The 23,160-nt window shown below is 43.0% G+C and overlaps 1 protein-coding gene across 1 annotated transcript; it reads left to right on the top strand.

Annotated features, from left to right (window-relative positions):
* Positions 1-3,593: 3,593 nt before the first annotated feature.
* On the top strand, positions 3,594-23,160 carry LOC117733491 (solute carrier family 26 member 6-like). The gene is made up of 19 exons (XM_034537183.1): positions 3,594-3,733; positions 4,979-5,118; positions 5,677-5,787; positions 6,425-6,597; positions 6,671-6,835; positions 7,203-7,355; positions 7,461-7,543; positions 11,633-11,780; positions 17,079-17,192; positions 17,313-17,390; positions 17,493-17,588; positions 18,947-19,053; positions 19,149-19,218; positions 21,113-21,205; positions 21,476-21,574; positions 21,657-21,968; positions 22,070-22,124; positions 22,838-22,968; positions 23,108-23,160. The coding sequence occupies exons 1-19, from the start codon at positions 3,594-3,596 to the stop codon at positions 23,132-23,134; spliced, it is 2,295 nt and encodes a 764-aa protein (XP_034393074.1). The 3' UTR covers positions 23,135-23,160.

Genomic DNA, 23,160 nt, shown 5'->3' with positions numbered 1-23,160 from the left:
GAGGTGAGAAACACGTTCCGATATTTACAAGTCTCACAGGGAGATAATGGCTCACTAATTACAAAGATGGTGATAAAGATAACAGTGAGTTTATCTATTCAGTCTTTGAATGTTTGTCTTTGTTAAGCTGTTTTATGATATCCTGTGCAGCACTTAAATCTATAGGTTTCTTTGATAGTGTTTTTTGTCCGTAGTTTTTGTTTTGGGCATGTTTTATTCTGCCAACAAATCTATACATACTGTAGATAACACATGTGGAATATGTGAGGACATATAAATACCAAAACCAATAATGTTGTAGTCTGATTTCTACTGAAGGTGTAAATCTCCTGCACAAATATTTTGTTTCTTTTTATCTATTTTTTAGAGACTAAACGAAATGGGCACTATAGTTTTACAGTAAATACTGGATTTATTGGTGACTATTCTCAGCGGTGAATTCATTGACATTCTCTCTGTAATCCTGTTAATCCACATATTTGCGTTTAGGATGAAAATAAAACACAGAAATGAGAGTTCACAGTGGCTTCAGTTCACAAAAATAACCGTCCGTTGTAACACTTCTCACACTGTAATTAAGAATGCATAAAGAAGACAGTGAGGAGTCCAAAAAGATAGGATTTGCGTAGTAACCAAAACACAAACTTTACAGAAACGAGACTTATCCAAAACACTGACAATTATGTCTTTTAACAATATTAATTTTTATATAGTTGAACAACACTAACAGGGTCCAAAGCAACATGGATGACTCGTGTGTAATAACATTGATCTCTGATACATTCAAACGCCGACAGGTATTCTGGTGTTCTGGTGAGTTATTGACTAAAAACAAATTCCGTTTTTAAATCCCTCTCTAGGTATCCTTCAGCTGCGGCTTGGTCAGCAACAAGTTCCTCAGTTTTAACAGCACACATTTACATGGGTGACAGGGTTAATGTGTGCAAGAAGGTTTCCTGTCATGTCCAGACACTAATCCATGACTGTTAGTCATTTCAGGAACAAGAGAAATCTAGTCCTGTGAGCCATTTTTTTTATAATGCAAAATATAGTATTTAAAATCCAAAAGAAAGACTAATGGTGGCTTTAGGGAGAGTATTTCATATAATAAATAAAATACAACTTTATCCTACGCTGACATGCACATTTAGTTTTGACTTCAACCCAATCATATCAGCAAGTTAGTTCCAGTTTTTTAAATTGCTCACAGGAACCCAAGATGGAATCAGTTTATCCTGCTCAAACCTTCATCACCTCTCTGTCCACAGAGCGAATACGGCTCCTTTTCACACGGGATGAATAACTCAACATCATTAATGAATTCCGTCTCGACAAAGAAGCCCCACCAAACGTTAACTAGCTCAACACACACATCAAGTGGATGATTGGAAGTGACGGATGAATTCACATTATAAGGTGACCTGCTTAAAAAGGTAAATTGGCTTTTATTTATCAAGCCTTAAAGCTGGAGTGATGAGGCCATTTATTTAAATTTGTTTTTTAAAGGAGAATGTGCTAAACAGTTTTAAGGAATCTCTTCAGTTTCTGATTTTCTGTGGCCAGTGAGATCAAATTCTGTAACTCACCCATTGTTTGTTTTCAAACCTCGAGTTTGGTTTTTCTTCTTGGTTTTTGGAAAGGGAAAGGTTTGCCTTCAAGACTTCCTACCAGCAATCTCCTTATTTTAGGCCGTCGCCAAAGACAACAAGAAGGGCGGAGCTAAGTACAACCAAACATCATTTTTAGGTGACCAAAATGTTACAATTAACTTTTGAGAACCGACTGTAAAAGGGTTAAAGATGGAAGAAGAAAACACGGACAACGAGACATGTCAATCACCTTGTAGCCCCGCCCTAAAGCATGTCCTGCATTATGGTCTGTTTGAATCTAAATGACCATAATTTACAAAACGAAATCCCCTGGTGGTCAGTACAGAGAATGCAGCTTTAACACATGAAGCATAGACTTCTATACAACCAGAGGAATCACCCCCTCGTGGCCAGTAGAGAGAATGCAGGTTTACCATGAAGCATAGACTTCTATACAACCAGAGGAGTCGGTTCTGGTGGTCAGGAGAGAGAATGCAGCTTTAACACATGAAGCATATACTTCTATACAACCAGAGGAGTGACCCCCTGGTGGCCAGGAGAGAGAATTCAGCTTTAACATGAAGCATAGACTTCTCTACAACCAGACGAGTCGCCCCCTGGTGGTCAGTAGAGGGAATGCAGCTTTAACACATGAAGCATAGACTTCTATACAATCGGAGGAGTCACCCCCTGGTGGTCAGGAGAGAGAATGCAGCTTTAACACATGAAGCATAGACTTCTGTACAATCAGAGGAGTCGCCCCCTGGTGGTCGGAAAAGATAATGCAGCTTTAACATGAAGCATAGGCTCCTATACAACCAGAGGAGTCACCCCTGGTGGTCAGGACAGAGAATGCAGCTTTAACACATGAATCATAGACTTCTAAACAACCAGAGGAGTCGCCCCCTGGTAGCCAGGAGAGAAAATGCAGCTTTAACATGAAGCATAGACTTCTATACAACCAGAGGAGTCAACCCCTAGTGGTCAGTAGAGATAATGCAATCATTTATTCTGTTTGGTACTTTTAGTTATGACACTTCACATGTTATTTAGGGAAGAAATAGTTATGTCGACCCTTGGCGGTATTGAAAGGGTTGCACTAGATTTCAAGTGGCATGTTTGTTCACAGAAAACAAGATGGTCTACTTGGTTATTTTGGGTTCACGAGGACAAGAAGCAAATGTTCTTGCTGACAATGAAAATAGTGTTACTTTATCTCCTCAGTTAGGAGCGTTCAGTCGCCATAAAGATAAGATGTTTCAGTCAATCTGAAACACACCAAACTAGCTGGTATACTGTCTGTTGGTATAAAGCAGTTTTTTCTTCCTATATTCACTAAAACAGTGGTCGTGATTTGTCAGTGTTGTGTTGTAACTTCAGTTGATAAATACAACAGTAAATATTGGTAGTTTATCCAGCCTGCTCATTGCAAATGTGTTTTTTCTTGTTCATATTGTGTGTGGTTAACAAATAATTTCCTTTTTATGTCATTTAGTGTGTTCTTGGTCACATCAATTTGAAAGCTGGACCAAAGTGTTTGATTTCATTAAATTACAATTAGGCCAAATAAAAAGCCTCAAGTTGTAAGTCCAGTCTGGACAATCTTTTTCTCTCAATAGGGAGATGTTTCTGTCACCGAGGCAGAGGTCAGGGATCTTGGACTTAAAAAGGTTGGTGACCACTGCTCTAATATATGTTTGTTTCTCAGTGTTCCACCCACCCACACACACACACACACACACACACACACACACACACACACACACACACACACACACACACACACACACACTCTTATAAAAAGGAACAGTCACTCCCATCGCCAAAACACTGTCAATCAGTACAGAACAGCTTGGCAGGCTTGGCTTTTACTGCACACCACTTGGCTTTTTGTTGAAACAGCAGTTAAAGTGCAACAGCAGCCGTTTCCGTTCAAGACCACCCACGAAAAAGAGGACACCTCGTTTAAGAAGGTCTGCTGAATCTGATCTAGCCGACATGGACATGGAGGAAAGGGACCGCTCCGCTGGGGAGTATTTTGTGCAGAGGAGAGTTCTGGATGAAGTTCGTCTGGATGAAGTCGCACAAAAAGGGACGTGGGCCACCAAACCAACCATGGGTGAACGGATGAAAGAGTCCCTGAGGTAAAAAGTGGAGAGGATGATCTGGTCTCAAACATTCAGAGAGAATTGAGGAGATATTTTCACTTCATAAATCATAAAATGCTGTCAACAGCCATGTTCTCCATGTTTTTATTAATAAGGCTGTGAATGGTGTGTGAACAAACCTCTCTGTAGAAAGCTTAATAATATATAGTTGTTATTAATAAATGTAGTATAAATGAGACTTTTGTGTTATAGGGTCAAAACATGACCTCATAGATATCACATGAAACTTCACCACTTCATTACTCACATTAAGAGTTATTGTGTTATAGGGTCAAAACATGACCTCATAGATATCACATGAAACTTCACCACTTCATCACTCACATTAAGAGTTATTGTGTTATAGAGTCAAAACATGACCTCATAGATATCACATGAAACTTCACCACTTCATCACTCACATTAAGAGTTATTGTGTTATAGGGTCAAAACATGACCTCATAGATATCACATGAAACTTCATCACTTCATCACTCACATTAAGAGTTATTGTGTTATAGGGTCAAAACATGACCTCATAGACATCACATGAAACTTCACCACTTCATCACTCACATTAAGAGTTATTGTGTTATAGGGTCAAAACATGACCTCATAGATATCACATGAAACTTCACCACTTCATCACTCACATTAAGAGTTATTGTGTTATAGGGTCAAAACATGACCTCATAGATATCACATGAAACTTCACCACTTCATCACTGACATTAAGAGGAGTTATTGTGTTATAGGGTCAAAACATGACTGATGAGTTATTGTATTCCAAGTGTTATGACATGTTATGTTAAAATATGCAAATGAGGCATTATGTAAAGGTGACTTTTGGTGAATACATGTTTAAGTTGTAAAATAAACAGTGTGTATTTTGGATATTTTCTTTCCACCAAAGAGAACCAAACTCAGTTTGACAAGGTTTTAAACCTGTTGTAGGAAGAAGTCAACAGCAGCACATAGACAGTACAAAGTCAGCTGATAAAAACTGTTGCAGGTGTTTCAATTCACAAGTCTCATTCCATCATATTTAAAACATGTCACCACCTGTTTTTTGTTATTTCATTCTAAACAAAAAATGTTTTCCAGGAATTAACTCACAATAACATCATAATATTGTCTTCATGTAACACCCTCCCCTGGGTGGAGAAAATTAAAAAGAAAATTGTGTTCTCAGTAACGTGAACGCTGTGTGCTCTGTACTAAAACTCGGGGATGTTGCTGCAGGTGTTCGGTGCCCAGACTGAAGCACACGGCGCTGAGCTGGATCCCCGTTCTCAGCTGGCTACCTCGCTACTCCGTCAGAGAGAATGCCATCGGAGACCTGATCTCTGGCTGCAGTGTGGGCATCATGCATCTGCCTCAGGGTTCGTAACACGCGTACAAATGTGTGCAGTCCATCCTCATCACACCTCCCAAAAGGTGTCCCTTTAAAAAAGGAATATTTAGACGTTTTAGGAGATAATATGTAATAGGAGATAATCCAAAATGCTAAACATTACTAAAGTAAAGAAACAAAGCAGACAACCGGACACTGAAACAGGCTGATCAACTAATGAAACACAGGTGTGGTAGAAAAACAGGTGGGGAGGGTTAGGTGAAAAAAAGGCAAGTTAATCCAAACTTGAGTAACTTTCAAAATAAAACAGGAAACTTCAAAAAGAAACCAGATCAGGACAAACCAACAAGACCAACTCAAAGGGGGGAGGAAGGGGGGTGTTGCAAGTTTGTCAAATTTCATGTATCACGGATGAAATGAAGCTTTTTAAAAAGACAAAAAGTGAAATTGATTCAATTTAATGGGGATGTCTTTGCTCCACTTGCGCCATCGCTCTAAAGCAAAAAAGATGTATTCTCCAAAAAGTCGGATTACTCTTGCTTAAAATAGCCAAAATCTGAATTGGTTTGTGATTTCTTCTCACCAGGCATGGCCTACGCACTGCTGGCTTCCTTGCGCCCGGTGTTCGGACTTTACACTTCCCTGTACCCGGTGCTGGTCTATTTCATCTTCGGTACCTCCAGACACATCTCCATAGGTGAGTGAGAGCAGAAGTAAAATCTCCTTAGAAATAAACAAGTTGTCATTTATTTTTCCAGGACAGGTTACTCTGTGATATTCAGGAGATTAAGAGAGAAAAACAGTGTGTTGATAAATGGTAGAAACAAAAGTTAGGAACTTATTACATTACATGTCATTTAGCTGACGCTTTTATCCAAAGCGACTTACAATAAGTGCATTAAACCATGAGAACAAACTCAGAACATTATTGTCTCATAAAGAACAAATGGTTCTAGTGCAGAGGAGGAGCACTCTTTGTTTTACTGTCCCATCTACGATGACCAGAGACATGTCCTCTTTAGTACAAATCAGTTCCATTTATGTTGATTTCTTTTTATGAAAATAACTTTTTTTTGTTGCAGATTTTATTTGCCAGATTTGATAGAGAAGGCAGAATATTTCATTTAGTAATTGAATGAAAGTCAATGAAATGCGTGTCCACTGCAGCTTTATCATTGGTGTCTTATAAACCACGAGGGTTGGGCACGTTATGTGTGCGTGACAAGGAAAAAAGAAAGTAACCTGCCAGTGTGTGTGTGTGTGTGTGTGTGTGTCTGTGTGTGTGTGTGTGTGTCTGTATGTGTGTGTGTGTCTGTATGTGTGTGTGTGTGCAGGTACATTTGCCGTGATCAGCATCATGATTGGGAGTGTGACAGAGAGGCTGGGTCCGGACACAGACTTCATGGTGAATGGCACCAACGGGACAGGAAGTGTGGACCTTGATGCACGGGACGGATTCAGAGTGCAGATCGCGTGCTCCCTCACGGTGTTGACGGGAATCTTTCAGGTGTGTTTTTTTGTTTAATGACTATCGAGATAAAGAACCAGCAACATGGCTCTCCTTCTCGTTCCCTTCTAAGATCCTGTTGGGTGTGGTGAGGTTTGGTTTCGTGGTCACCTACCTCTCTGAGCCGCTGGTTCGAGGCTACACCACGGCTTCAGCGTGCCATGTGTGTGTGTCCCAGCTCAAGTATCTGTTTGGAGTCACGCCGGCTCGCTTCACCGGTCCTCTCGCCCTCATTTATGTGAGTAGGTCATAATTAACATATGGATACTGACAAGAGGTTGACAGTGGGTATTATCTGACCAAAAATATTACATAAAACATTAGACAAAGTGCAAAAGAAAAGTTGGAAATACAAAAAAAAAAACAGCAATGCAGCAAAAGTTCAGTAACAAGAATGAGTTTATGGTTGTTACATGTAAAGATGATGAAATACTTAGTTAGGTTTAATAAAAGATAGTGAAATACTGAATTAATAGTAACTTTTCGTAGGATAGCATATGAACGGCTGTCTTAGTACACGTTTCACTGAGCAACGTTCATAACCCCGCCCCCCCCCCTCCCTCTCCTCTCCTCCATCCTTCTCTCCTCCACTCGTCTCCTCACAGACTCTGGTGGATATTTGCCGGCTGCTGCCGCAGACTAGAGTACCAGAGCTGGTGGTCAGCCTGGTTGCTCTGTCTGTCCTCATTGTTGTCAAAGAAATCAATGCCTGCTACAGACAGAAGCTGCCTCTTCCCATCCCCATAGAGATCATAGTGGTAAGTCCTCTGTGAGTTCAGCATCTTGACCACAGTGATCAGCTTCACACTTGAGCCACAAACAGAGCTTTGTTGAAAAGTAATGATTCACCTCACATCCAACAGATTATAGCAGCAACAGTCATCACCCACTTCTGCGGACTAACAAGCAAATACAGCGTTGATGTGGTCGGAGAGATTCCCAGTGGGTGAGTTAAGCTCTTTAAGTGTGTGTGTGTGTGTGTGTGTGTGCGTGCGTGTGTGTGAACGAACAAGAGAGACGGGCGGTGTGAGGTCCAGGACTGCTGTTTGCGATTTTTGTGGGTGAGATATGTGGAGCAGTTGATAGTACAAAGAAACACAGTCTGCAAAGAGTCCCAGTGAGTTTCAAAAAAGCTTCTGTTTCTGTAAAAGTTGAAAAGTTCACCAGTGAACAGTTTCCCCCAAAGGCATAAAAAAATTGAAAATAATTACAATTAAAGCTGCGAGCAGCGATGAACGGGTCCTCGCTCATCTGCCCAAGTCGGGGGTGCCAGCGGGTCATCGGCACCCTCGGCCAAGAACGCAGCGCTGATTTTCTTACGCCAGTAGGTGGCGCTTCGACTATGAGTGAAAATAGGCTTGTTGATATACTCAGGCCGTGACTCACAAGCATGACAAGTTTGGGGCAGATTCGAGCAAGTCCAGTTGAGCCAGTAGGTGCGCAATGAGAATGTGAACATACAGTATACATGCATTGTGTGTCTCTACGTGAAGTGTAGACCACGTTGTGTAAATTAAAGGTAAAAAAAGTGATGCAAAAATTAGCCCTGGCTTGGATTTTAACACAGGTCTCCCGGTCACAAGGCAAATGGTTAATCTGATAGGCCACGGATCAGATGAATACATTTGATCCGTTCGTGTCTAAGGAGAAGACATTATTGTCTAAAACTTGTCATTTTAATTTTACGTGTTCCTATGACAATTTCGAATGTTTCTTCATGTAAATGTGTTCAGGCCTTGACTGGAAGGATTGGATCAGTTAAAGCAACAGTCTATAACATAACAAAACACAGAAAGTGGGCGTTTATTGGGGTCCACATAACGTCAAGTGAAATTTGGTGAGAAGTCAGTTTTCTTTCTAAATAATCATCTTTAAGGCCTTCAGATAATCCTGGAAACAAGATTGATGAAGTCGATCGGATAATTTTTGTTTACCGTAAACTCCGTAAATGTATAACGCCGGAAAGTGACAAAAACAAACAAAAAACGCCCAAAACGCCCAAATTCAGTAAATTATTGTAGCGCCCCCTAGTGCTTAAATCACACACGATTTTCTTTACATATTACAGGATGCAATTTGCACATATCCTGAAAGTTTCGAGTGATTAATCCCAATAGTATTGAAGTTATGAGCATTGAAATACAAGACACGCCCTAAGAGGTTTATTGGGCCATAGATCCTTACCACATTGAGATTTCAAAAACGGTTGTCATATTGTAGGTCATCTGGCTTCAATTATCTGATTGATATACATTTTTGTATGATTTGGACCCAGCGTGTAGGAGAAATGGCCAATTATGTGTTTTTTACAAAATTCAAAATGGCGAAAAATCTAAGTAGGCAGAGATAAGGGGTCTGAGAGGCTTTTTTGGAGAGCAGATGGATATGGAGTTTCAAGTCAATCGGACATTCTGGGTGAGGGGCGTCGCCGGTCAAACTTTGAGGGGGCAATAAAAAAAAAAAAACTAATTTGACTCCTTTATCAAATGTCTATTTTTACCAAGCCTGACAAGCTTGCCAAATTTGGTGACTTTTCGAGGTTGGCAAATACCCCAAAAATGCACCCAATGTACAAAAATAAAGATCAAAAGAATAAGAATAACCCTAGCAATTTCAATAGGGTCCTCTCGGACTGACTTTGTCAGTCGCTCAGACCCTAACAATGATAGAATGATTATTGTAATGTGCTGTATCCTATAAAGAAGCTACTCTGAGCTTTGTCTCCTGTTCGCCAACAGATTTTGGTCAAATGTTGTGGTTGAGTATGTTTCTTTGGTAGTGAAAAAGTAAAAAAAGGAGCAATTGGGAGGGTTTAGTGGCATCTAGAGTTGAAGTTGCGAATTGCAACCAATTGAACACCCCTTTGCTCACTACAGAGAACTAAACAGGGTACTGGTGGACACCGATTTGATCAGCGACACAAGGAACGTTGGGTGGACCTTCAAGGATGAGGGGAGTTTCAGACGAACAGCGGACAGATTGATAATGCCCTGAATATCAAATGGGCCGATGAACCCGAGGGACAATTCCGGGATTCGGTCTTTAGCGGGGATGTCCTTTGCCGACAGCCACACCCTTTGAATGACCTAGTAGCAAGGAGCAGGAATGCGGCGGAAATCCGCCAAGCAGTTATTCTGTTCTGCCGTATGGAAAAGAGTGCCCCCGGGTCTCCCTCCACACCTTTCTACAGCGACTGATGTGGAGCTGCATTCTCTCAGCTATCTCCACCTCCTGAGCTGGAAACAGGGGAGGCTGGTATCCCAGGGAGACCTCGAACGGCAAGTGACCAGTGGCCGAAGAAGTATGAGAGTTGTGGAGGTATTCTACCCAGGACAGGTGAGTACTCCAGCTGGAAGGGTTTGACGCTGCCACACAGAGCAAGGAGGCCTCGAGCTCCTGATTTAGCCTCTCCGTCTGCCCGTTAGACTGGGGGTGGAACCCGGAGAACAGACTGATGGTTGCACCGAGGGCCTGGCCGAAGGCTCTCCAGACCTGGGATATGAACTGCGGACCACGGTCTGACACGATGTCCACCGGAATCCCGTGTAGCCGGAACACCTGGTTGACCATAATGTCTAACCCTAACCCCTCGGGCTGGATCAGGATGGGGCGGAACTAAACCACTCCTTGAGGAGTTGGGACGCCAGACCGGCTTCCGGCGTCCACAGGAACATGGTCTTGGAGGAGGTGAGTCTTGTGAGGAGGGCTGCAAGCTTGCTGTAGTTCCTGATGAAGAGACGGTAGAAGTTCGCAAACCACAAGAACAGCTATTGGTATCCACACCAGGTGGTACACATTGTGGAGGTCGGGCTTGGAGAAGATCGTGGCTCCAGCCAGAAGTTCAAACACTGAGTTGATCAGCGAAGAGTGTACTTGTTCCGAGTGGTGATACTGTTCAGACCTCGATAGTCAATGCAAGGCCGGAGACTCTTGTCCTTCTTAGCGACAAAGAAGAACCCAGCTCTGAGTGGTGACAAGGATGAGCGAATGATTCCAACCTTCAAAGATGTACTCCTCCATGGAGACCTTCTCTGGTCTTGACAGGTTATATAACCGACTGGAAGGGAACGCGCTGGGGTGGAGGTCAATAGTGCAGTCTATGCTTCATGTGTTAAAGTTGCATTCTCTCTAGTGACCACCAGAGGGTGACTCCTCTGGTTGTATAGAAGTCTATGCTTCATGTGTTAAAGCTGCATTCTCTTAACTGGCCATCAGGGGATAGACTCCTCTGCTTGTATAGAAGTATGTGCTTCATGTCTTAAAGCTGCATTCTCTCTAGTGACCAACAGGGGGTGACTCCTCTGGTTGTATAGAAGTCTATGCTTCATGTGTTAATGCTGCATCCTCTCTACTGACACCCAGGGCGCGACTCCTCTGGTTGTATAGAAGTCTATGAGAAGATGACTCTACTTCTCTCTTGATATATTCCCTCAGTAAACATTGTAAACATGAGTTTATGGTTTCAATCTCTAGTTTCAAAGGAATAGTTGACAAGTCATTAAACTTAACTCAAAAACGCCATCCTGAATAAAAAGGTTTTTAGGCCAGTCTTAAAAGAGTCCAGTGTTGCCCTTAGGTGGTCAGGGAGACTGTTCCATAAGCGGGGCGCTGCTGAGCAAAAGGCCCCGGTCGCCCATGGTGCGGTTGACAGGTCGACACCAGAGACGTATACGCCGTCTCTACGTCACTCCTCCTCAGTCCATATATGGTCACTTCCTGTTCACTGGTTGTAAACAAGCAAAGATGGCCAAATCTCGAAAACTCAAGGTTTCAAAACAACACACTTTCCAATGCGTGGCGCTTCACATCAGCGGCAACGCGTTGGTGTTATCAGGGCTATAATCCTGCACACCGCTCCTCTAAATAACAGTGGAAGTCAACAATTGTTACACATTTCAATCAATATGATGAATCAATTTTTAAAAGATTTGAACATTCTCCATCCCAATGCACCGAGCGGGTTGTGAAATGTCATATGACGGTGATGAAAGTGATAAAAACCCAACTCGTTCCGCACTTTCCCCTCCGGCTACAGGCTGAAAGCCCCTCGAGCTCCAGATGCCACGTTGTTCTCACAGGTGATAGGCGATGCTTTTGCCGTCGCCATAGTGGGCTATGCCATCAACATCTCTCTGGGCAAAACATTCGCCCTCAAACATGGCTACAAGGTGGATAGTAACCAGGTGAGGAACAACACACACACACACACATTGTGGTACTCACAAGCAGTTGTGAGAGTTTTACTTGGTGTCGCTGTTTCTGTCTGACTCACTGCTAACAGAGAAGAGTAAAAAAAAAAAATAATAAGATTCACATTGTCCTGGATCAAGTTCGGTCCATGGAGGCCAAAAAAGAAGTTTGACTTCCGAGAACAAAATTCAGCTCTTCCAGGGGGTTTGGAGTGGAAATGGGAAACCGGAACGCCTCCGATACCAAAATCCTGTCCCGTTGTCTCCAGATTCTATATGTGAATGTAAAATCTGTTGATATAAATGTAATATGTAATATGTTTATGTGATTTAGAAAAAGGCTGTTTCTCTTGTGTCTTGATCATCCCCATCTACAAGTCATTTTAAATTCCACTTCCTGAATTATTTTCTAATAAGTAAAGAAAAATTTGATTGCGTAGTTGGCCAAAGATAATTATCTAAGTTGAATGTCTCAAATTGAATACCAATCGTGTGACTCATCTGGGATTCACTACAGTCGGACACATTCATGACGCTCCAGTTCCAGTACGTTTAATGTGCAGATTATCACAAGTTAGCATCAACGTTGTACTTGTGATAACATTACATTACATTACATGTCATTTAGCTGACGCTTTTATCCAAAGCGACTTACAATAAGTGCATTAAACCGTGAGTCCAAACTCAACAACAAGAATCAAGCAAGTACAATTTCTTCAATAAAGTCAAACTACAAAGTACTATCCGTAAGTGCCATTTAAGTGCTACAGAAGTGCTATCGGTAAGGGACATTTAAGTGCTACTACGGCATTTAAGTGCTACCTATTCAAGGTATAGTCGAAAGAGATGTGTTTTTAGTTTGCGCCGGAAGATGTAGAGACTTTCTGCTGTCCTGATGTCAATGGGGAGCTCGTTCCACCAATGAGGAGCCAGCACAGCAAACAGTCGTGATTTAGCTCGAAGTGAAGGAGCTACAAGCAGATTGGCAGAAGCCGAGCGAAGTGAACGGGCTGGGGTGTACGGTTTGACCATGTCCTGGATGTAGACTGGAGCCGATCTGTTCGCAGCACGGTACGCAAGTACCAATGTTTTGAAGCGGATGCGGGCGGCCACCGGTAACCAGTGAAGGTCGCGGAGGAGCGGAGTAGTGTGGGTAAATTTCGGTCGGTTGAAGACCAGTCGAGCAGCTGCATTCTGGATGAGCTGTAGAGGTCGAATGGCATTAGCAGGAAGACCTGCCAAGAGGGAGTTGCAATAGTCCAGCCGAGAGATGACCAGAGCCTGGACCAGAACCTGTGCCGCCTTCTGAGTGAGAAGGGGTCGTATTCTCCTGATGTTGTACAGCATGTACCTACAGGAGCGTGTTATTGCGGCAATGTTGGCAGTCAGGGAGAGTTGACTGTCGAGCGTCACTCCGAGGTTCCTGGCAGTCGGAGTCGGAACCAGCACTGAGTTGTTGAAGTTAATAGATAGGTCGTGGGTGGGAGAGCCTTTTCCTGGAAGGAGGAGAAGTTCAGTCTTGTCCGGGTTAATTTTCAGGTGGTGTGCGGACATCCACTGAGAGATGTCGGTCAGACAGGCAGAGATTCGTGCTGCTACCCGTGCTTCAGATTGGGGAAACGAGAGGATCAGTTGGGTGTCGTCAGCATAGCTGTGGTAGGTGAAGCCATGCGAGCGAATGACAGAGCCAAGAGAGTTGGTGTACAGAGAGAAGAGAAGAGGACCAAGGACTGAACCTTGAGGGACCCCGGTAGTCAGAGGACAAGGCTCAGACACAGATCCTCTCCAGGTTACCCGGTAAGAGCGGTCGGTGAGATAGGATGAGAAGAGTGAGAGCCTGAGATACCCAGGTCCTGGAGGGAGGACAAGAGGATCTGGTGGTTCACTGTGTCAAAGGCAGCGGAAAGGTCTAGAAGGATGAGGACAAAGGAGAGAGAGGCTGCTCTAGCAGTGTGAAGCTGCTCAGAGACAGCAAGGAGGGCAGTCTCTGTTGAGTGGCCTGTCTTGAATCCAGACTGGTGGGGGTCTAGAAGGTTGTTACAGTGAAGAAAGGAGGAGACTTGGTTAAAGATAGCTCGCTCTAGAGTTTTGGAGAGGAAGGGAAGGAGAGAGACAGGTCTGTAGTTGTTGACTTCAGATGGGTCGAGAGTGGGTTTCTTCAGGAGAGGGTTGACTCTTGCCTCCTTCAGAGAGTTGGGGAAACAGCCGGTTGAGAGGGAGGTGTTAATGAGATGGGTGAGAAAGGGAAGAAGGTCCGGAGCAATGGACTGGAGAAGGTGAGAAGGGATGGGGTCAAGGGGGCAGGTGGTTGGGCGGGCAGAGGTTACTAAGGTAAGAACTTGATTGGGAGACAGGGGGATAAAAGAGGAAAACAAGGGGGAAGAAGGTGAAGTTACTGGAGGTGTAGTTGAGGAAGATGGATTAGTAAATGAAGAGCGTATGTCGTCTATCTTTTTTGTAAAGTAGTCAACAAAGTGGCTTGGTAGAAGGGTGGAGGGAGGGGGGGGAACAGGGGGGTCAAGGAGGTTGGAAAAAATTGAGAAGAGCTTTTTAGGGTTAGATAAAGAGGATTTGATTCTGGATTGGTAGAACAGACTTTTGGCTGCAGAGATGGACGCAGAGAAGGAGGAGAGAAGAGATTGATAGGCAAGCAGGTCACTGGCGTGTTTGGATTTTCGCCATTTCCTTTCCGCTGCTCGCATTGTGGCTCTCTCGGCGCGCACCGGTTCGGACAGCCACGGAGCCGGAGAGGACTTGCGGACCTTTCGAGTCGTAAGAGGACAGAGAGAATCAAGAGAGGACGACAGCGTAGAGAGAAGAGTGTCAGTGGCGAAGTTAGGCTGCATAAGTGCGAAGGAATCGGTTGAGGGGAGGGCTGACAGAACAGAGGAGGCCAGAGAGGAGGGTGAGAGGGTACGGATGTTGTGACGGACAGGTGCAGAGTCCGTTGTGGGAGGGTTGTCAGTTCCAAAGAGTGGGAGAGAGTAAGAGATGAAGAAATGGTCAGAAACATGAAGTGGAGTTACAGTGAGGTTTGCTGTAGAGCAGTTTCTGGTGAAAATATAGTCAAGGTGGTTGCCAGCTTTGTGAGTAGGAGGGGAAGGACTGAGAGAGAGAGCAAAGGAAGACAGTAAGAGTAGCAGGTCACATGATTTCTCAGTCTGGATGTTAAAGTCACCCAGAAGGATGAGCGGGGGTCCATTTTCTGGGAAGTTTGAAAGGAGGACGTCTAGTTCTTCGAAGAAGTCTCCAAAGGAACCAGGAGGACGGTAGAGAACGACAATGGTTAGATGAACCGGATGAGTAACCGTCACTGCATGAAACTCAAAAGACAGTGGGGTAAATGGAAGCGGGTAGAGAGCAAAACTCCATTTGGGTGAGATGAGTAGACCTGTGCCACCACCCCGACCAGAGGGTCTGGGTGTGTGGCTGAAGGAGAAGGCCGAGGAGAGAGCAGCAGGGGTTAATGTGTTGTCTGGTGTGATCCAAGTCTCAGTGAGAGCCAGGAAGTCCAGCGATTGCTTGATAGCGAAACCAGAGATGAAGTCCGCCTTGCGGTTGGCTGACTGGCAGTTCCAGAGGCCCCCAGTGACGAGGCGCTGGGTCTGTGTAGAGCGGGTGGGATAAATAAGAGAGGAAGGATTTTGGTACATGTGTGACCGAGTCCGCGGTCTATAATCTCTACGAGTAGATGTGCACACAGGTATGAGGAGAAAACACATTATCACAGGGAAATGTTTATACTCACTTGTTGTGCAGCTGGCCGAAGTTCATGAGATGTGGTTGAGAGGCGTGAAAGGAGCGAGTCCAAAAGATACAACAGAAGCTTATTCATCTTCCTCTGACTATTCATTATTCAAAACACGACCTGAGACTGAACTGCACTTATTTTCCTTTTGCTAGAACATCAGGTAATGTCAATACTTTATTGTAAGATAATATGAATGCTCTACTGGAAATAGACACACGCAAAGGGAGAGCCTTTAACAACTGTGATTTACCCCCCAAGGAATTGGTATTGGGAATTATCAATGGGAATATTAAAGGGTTCTTGTTAGGATCCAGTGTGTTGGTTCTTGTTAGCACCCGAAGGCCCGGTATCTAAAAATAAAGATTCTGAGCATGCTCAGTGAGCCTATTTTCCTTTGTCGGTATTAACACCTAGTAAACAATTGTAAAGTAAGAGCTAATTTTTACTGTATTTATACAAATTTGATATTTGATGCCATGGCAAAAACTAAATTAAACTCGTAGGTGAAGTTGTCTTTTTATATGCAATATTCATCCATCTCAGTGGCCTTTCAGGAACAGTATATCTCCAAAAGAAGAGTTTTCTCATGCAAAAGATATGATTAAGAAGGTATTGCATCGAGTGAGTTTAAGACCATCTGCTCAAAGTACCGTTGATGTGCTTTGAGAAGGAGCGACGGGCTTTACTTCCGGTCTGTCTGACTGATCTTCGCTGGTTGTTGTTGTTGAAGTACGTTAAAGACGTTGTCATTTCCGAAACACTACGTTTTACACGTCCAGGTAGAAATAAGGTAGCCAGTTATTAATAAATATACAACCTTAAAAGATATTTTCAAAAATATCGTTTTTGTGACCTTAGAACCTTGTTCACGTGTCAACGAGAGGCCGAAATATAGAAGAAATTATCCTAGTATAGTATAGTGTAGACAGAGCTTTAGTTAGGTGGGAGTATTCTGGGTAGAACCTTCCGGGTGGAACCATTACACCAAAGAAGGGTTCTCTGTAGAACCTCACATCGGGATTAGATAGTAACGTTACTACTCCACTGCTCGTTTTAGTCATCGCTGCAAAACTTCACCTCAGTGAGTCTGCAAGTCTGTTTAGTTCAAACTGAAGTTAACACGCAACAACGGCGGTAAAGACAGCGATGAATTTTTTTAAATGGCCACCGCTCTGACCATCCTGCTGCGTTGATTTTAATGGGAAAAGTTCATGCTACTCTTATTCTATTTCAATGTACAAAACATTCCTTCTCAAGCCGTTCTACTTTTGTATTCATTAAAATGAGTAAATGTGGTGTACTTGAAAAATCTTTCACAAAAACCTGTATGAGTAAAAAAATGTAAACAAAGTACTTAAGACAACAGTGTTTTTGGTCTAAACTACATTAAAATTGCACTTTTGAGAAACGGATTGTTGGGTTTTAATTGCAGAGTTTTAAGTGTTCTGTTTTATTCGGTTTGTGTGTAAAGTTTTCTGCCAAATGTTTGTGTTCTTTTTGGTTCTTTAAACTGAAACATTGTGTCCGTCTTGCTGTTTCAGGAGCTGGTTGCTTTGGGTCTCAGTAACACTGTCGGTGGCTTCTTTCAGTGTTACTCTGTGACGTCCTCCTTGTCTCGCAGCCTCGTCCAGGAGAGCACAGGGGGCAAGACACAGGTAAACACACACGGACATAATCTGGTTTCATTTGATCCTCATGTTCAGCTTGAGGCCCACTTATTGTACAATATACATGTGTGTGTGTGTGTGTGTGTGTGTGTGTGTGTGTTTCCTCAGGTTGCGGGGTTGATTTCGTCCATCATCGTGCTCGTCACAGTTTTGAAAATAGGTTCTCTCTTTTCAGATCTCCCCAAGGTAATACTCTCCCTCCAGTGCTGCCTCTCTCTGTAATGATCTCTCTATCTCGCTCTGCAGAATTGTCATAACCAATAATGTCTGTGCGTTTGTGTTCCTCAGGCTGTCTTGTCCACAATAGTGTTTGTGAATTTGAAGGGAATGTTCAAGCAGTTCACGGACGTGCCTCTGCTTTGGAAGACCAACAAGGTTGATCTGGTACGACCAGTAATCCTCTGATAATATTTAATTATTACAACCATATCATTTAGTTATAATTCAAGAGTCAACATCTGGTGCTGAAAATAAAGCAAACGAGGAGGTGCCAAAAACTGCAGTTCCTCAAATGACCACTTGAGGCTCACAAAGAAGGTCAATCCCAATCGACCTTGATGTTAAAATGCCCGATTTTACAGCAGAAAAACATCTTTTCACCCTGGTACAAAAAAACGTTTTTGGTCTCAAAAGCTAATTTTTCCAATGCATTTTAAAATAACTCCCCCGTTTAAATTAGAAGCTAAAAGGTCTGCATGATTGACTGCTGAATAACTGCCTTGAGTCAACGTATCTTCATACAATGATTTGTGTGAGATCTGCAGGAAAAGATATTTCTACAAAGGTCCAGCAACATGTGTCAATTTACGCTTATTACATGCATGCTGATATTTAAAAATAAACAACTTGACATTACTAAAGTACACAAGTTATGCAAGCCTGGTTTTGTTTGGTCAGTCCCATGTTGCAGTATGCAAACCATGCTATTCTGACCTATAACCCTCTGCAATAACCATATCGCATGCAACAGTAAGTACTTTGTCAGGGCAGGTGCAGTATGAACAAAAATTAAGTGGCAACCTCCGGGTATGAAAAGTGAAGTCAATGCTTTATCTCTTAAAGCTGCATTCTCTCTACTGACCACCAGGGGGCGACTCCTCTGGTTGTATAGAAGTCTATACTTCATGTGTTAAAGCTGCATTCTCTCTCCTGACCACCAGGGGGCGACTCCTCTGGTTGTATAGAAGTCTATATAAATGACTCTACTTCTCTTGATTTATTCCCTCAGTAAACATTGTAAACATTAGTTTTTGGTCTCAATCTCTAGTTTCAAGTCTTCTTCAATACAGATGATGTTCATTTAGTAAATTATGGTCATTTAGAGTCAAACAGACCATGAAGAAGGGGATGCTTTAGGGCGGGGCTACAAGGTGATTGACAGGTCTCTACCACGGTAAGGGTCCGGTCTGGGAGTTATCTGTGTTTTCCTTTTCCAACTTTAACCCTTTCACAGTGTGTTTTCACTTCATACAAGTTAATTAAAACATTTTGGTCTCATTCAGTGTTTCGGTTGTACCCTCTCCTGTCCCTTCCTGCGAAGGCCAAAAACCAAGATGGCGACAGCTAAAAATTCAAATTCGAGGTCTCAAAAATCCACAAATCATTGGGTGACGCCCATTTATTGTAAACAGTCTGTGACTAAAAGTAAAGAACAACAGCGTTGTGATTCGTAACGCATTTGTTGTGTGAAGTTTAGTTCCACTTTGACCCCGCTGACCCCCAGTGTTCGTGCTGCCCTCTAGCTGGTGTGGGTGGTCACATTCATCAGCACCATCCTGCTCAACCTGGACCTTGGTCTGGCTGTCTCCATTGGCTTCTCCATGCTCACCGTCATCTTCAGGACGCAACTGTAACTACATGTATTACTAATCATTGATGTAAATGCAGGAGCTGCAATAATAATAATAATAATAATGATAATAATATGTTCGAAATTTTTTTCAGCCCCCGCTACTCCATCTTGGGCCACATTTCAGGCACTGACCTGTATTTGGACACGGAAACCTACAAGGAGGTAATAGTCATATTCGTCCACAGAGAGTTAAAGGGTATTTAGCCTTATTATTGCCTTGTTATAGCCTTTTTATAGTGTCACTAGCCATGTTTCTGGTCACATATTTCTATGAGCATTTTATTATTAATAATAATAATAATAATGCATTTTATTTATAAAGCACTTTTCATTGAAAAATAATCTCAGAGTGCTACAGAGACAGTAGATAAAAACAAACCATAATAGAAAATAAAATAGCTGGCAGTGATTATTGATTAAGCTGGAATAGAACTGTGAGCGAGCATCTTCAAGGGAGTTGGAGTAGGTCCTTTGATACTCACGGAAAGCCAGTTTATGGACAGTGAGCCAGAGTGTCTGCAGTGTCGTTTCAGAGTCCTGTGAAAAGAGAGGAGGAGATGGAATTATACCCCTCCTTGATAGTTCAGCCCCAATCAGAGGTTAGGATGATGCATATGAACCTGTGACAAAATCTGTGTCTGTAAGGGCCGGACTTCCGGGTCTAGAGGAGAGTTGTTGTGACTTCCCTGGCATTGCAATCTCAGCGCTTATACTTTGCTTGTGATCAGAGAAATAAATCTACCAGAACGAAAGATGTTCATCCAGGCATCCAATTTTGAACCACGCTTACAGTAGTGAGGTCTGTTCATCAAAATCCCACTCTCTTGACAGCGGCCTATAAACGACTTGTCGGATGGAACCATGAAGCTGCACAAACGCCGTAGCTGCGGGGTGGTGTATGAAATCATTGCCAGCACCGATGTCAAAAACAGAACACAAAACAAGTTTGGCAACGACCACGGGGTTGCCAGACGGCGGCAGTTTAAAAAACACACCAACAGTCATCACAGAACCACTAGAACAGCTAGGCTCTCTTTCACTGATCAGTCCAAAGTCCGCCATGTGCCTTTTGTATTCCAACACGGTAGGTAGGCTCTCAAATTAATCCAGACCGTATTACAACTCAGGGAGGTAGGCAAAAAGTATTTTGTATTATAACTCAGGAGGTCACCACCATACATTAAAAAATTAAACAGGGTTGAATAAAATAGTTATAAAAAGTCACATTAATCACACAAGCGGTAAGCCAGCGTGCACCTGCGTACCCTCTTCCCACTACACACCTGTCGGCACAGCTTTTCAATCACGTACCAATGAGTCCTGATTGGTAAGAATGTATGAGGCATAGCCTTCATGCATAACTTATAATTAATACTAACATTTTTAAATATTGCTTGAGAAAAGCTGAATGGAAACGTAAAAATGTAATAAAACCTCCTCAATTGCTTGCTTGAAATGTTTTTTGCCTTCGTCCCAAAAAATTGTTAATGCGATAACGCACGATGCACACATGACTTTTAAATGGTCTCTGTCTCCGAACAGCATGAAACATGGTCAACACTAGCCAACATCAAATAATTATTAAAACAAATTCCTGAAGAACTCTCAATTATTCTCTCGTAGATGGTTAGACGGCAAAGGACACTTGTTTTGTTTCTGGTTCTTAACCTCTACTTCTTCTTCAACTCTGATAAATGACAGATTTCAGCCAATGCGTAGTTTATGAAAGAAGCAAAGTCCCACCCCTTAAGGTTGACCACCATGGGACCTTTTTGGGGGAAGAGAAGATGGATGGTAGTCAACAAAGAGAGACAAATATGTTTTTTGATCCTGTTTGAATTGTGCCATGAATGTATGATGTTTGTCAATTTTAAAGATAATTTTGTACTCAAGAAAGTCACATTTTGTTGTAAAATTGTTGCGTAAGCCACATGTTTCGTAGCAACAACAACAAAATCCATTCAGTGAAACAATACCTGGGAGAGTTGCAAAGTGAAAATGAGAGGAGAACAGGGTGGGACTCTGATCTCCTCTTCTCCATGATGTGTCTCTACAGGCTAAAGAGATCCCAGGAATTAAGATCTTCCGTTCCTCGTCGACCATCTTCTACACCAATGCTGAAATGTACTTGGAAGCCCTGCAGGAGAAGGTGCGTGTCCATGCCGAACATGCGTTTGATTATAAGATTGTACTCCCCTTGTCGAGTGAAAGTTTTTTTTCTATTTTTTTGTGAGTTTTTCCTGATCCGATGTGACGTTCTGGGACAGGGATGTTGTATGTGTACAGATTGTAAAGCCCTCTCAGGCAAAAAATAAATTGAATATAATTGAATGTCCACAGCAGCCCTTAATTGCTTCAAGTTGTCTATCTCACACTCTTCTTTCTTTAATGTGATGCTTTGGGGGGGGGGGGGTTTCAGAGCGGAATTGAAATCGGGAAGCTGCTGACCGCGAAGAAGAAACAAGACGCAAAGCTGAAGCGTGAACAAAAGAAAGCTAAAAATGAGGCAAATAAACAAGTATGATATCGCGAGAAGTCTCAAGTCACACAAATGGTGACTTCGATAAGAACTGATGAGTTATATTTCACCCTTTCGGCAGATTAAAGCAGCAAGCCACCTGCCTGGCAGCAAACTCTCAAAGACTACGGCCGAGAGGAAAGTCTCCGCCGTACAGAAGGGACACCGTCGGGGGGATGTCGTCCTCTCGAGCCAGACGGAAACCTGCACGAATGAACGTGTGAACTGGGCCTACCAGCACGATGCGGCCGTGAAGGACTTGTACGAGGCAAAGGCGCCGCACCACAGCGAGGAGGCAGAGGGGAGGCCCCACGGATCGGCCACGCACAGCGTCATCCTGGATGTCTCCACCACCAGCTTCGTGGACACGGTTGCTGTGAAGACCTTGAAAAATGTTTGCGTCTTTAATATATTTGACCGTCAGATGTTTAAGTGAGGAAATCAAAACAGGCATGAAATGATATTTGTGGTTTCTTTTGTGTCGTTTTTTTACAGATATTCAGGGACTTTGGAGAGATTGATCTGGATGTCTATCTCGCCGGCTGCCAAGGTGAGTGGCACACAAAATAAAACAAACTTTACGTCCTCGATGTGGCGTCAAAGTGCTTTGAAGCGTCAGATAGAGAACACGTGAAGGTCTCAGTGGCGCCTCGGCCCCGTTTCTAAAGCATTAAAAAAACTAATTGGACTTCTTCTCTGTAAAATCCTCAGACAAATAAATAGTTTTTTTTATCAGTGAACTATTTGTGAGAGTTCTGATCACACGTGCCCCAAGTTACAAACATTCAGAGGCGCCAGCTTCACGACGACGACCATGAACTGAGTTTTAGTCCAGACTGAAGTGTCTCAACAACTGTTTAATGAATCGCCATGAAATGTGGTGCAAATATTCAAATTCTAAATATTCTAACAGGTCAAAGAAACATCTGACCATCTACCAGAAGAGCATTCATCAATTCTAGAGGATGAATTCCCCACGACTGATGTTCTCCTGATTTTCCTCTTGTAGTCTTGGGTTAATATCCTCCTCAGGATTAACTGTTGTAAACTTCAGTGGTCCCTTAACTTTCCATATAGCTCCACCATACTTCCGTCTCTGGAAGCATCTGATTCAGGTTCTTCTTCTAAAGACATACCTCAAACAGAAACATGTTTGACTTCAACATGCTCACTGTCATGCATGCTTTTTTTCCTGTGCAATCCAAATGTGTATATATATATGTATATATATATACATATATATATATATATATACACACACAGCGTGTGTAGTGGAGCAGCTGGAGACGGCAGGTTTTTTCTCGGAGTCCCTCCCAAAGAGCCGGCTGTTTGTCAGCGTTCACGACGCCGTGCTTCACATTTTCAAGACGCTAGGCCGGATGGACTTCGTTGTTGTGAGTTCATCCACCTGAAATATCAATTGACTCCTCTCGGCTCATCGTTGATGACATGTATCCTAAGATGTTTCCTTCCCTTCGGCCCTGAATCCTCCTCCTCCTCCTCCTCCTTTTTCTTTCTTTTCTTTTTCTCCAGGATGTGTCCTGCAGCACTCAGATGTGACCAGCAGGGGTCAGACTGTCCCATCC

Source organism: Cyclopterus lumpus, chromosome 7 (assembly GCF_009769545.1).
Source record: "Cyclopterus lumpus isolate fCycLum1 chromosome 7, fCycLum1.pri, whole genome shotgun sequence".
Taxonomy (NCBI): Eukaryota; Metazoa; Chordata; class Actinopteri; order Perciformes; family Cyclopteridae; genus Cyclopterus; species Cyclopterus lumpus.
Note: the sequence above shows the minus strand (reverse complement) of the source record. Positions and strands in the feature narration are given on the sequence as shown.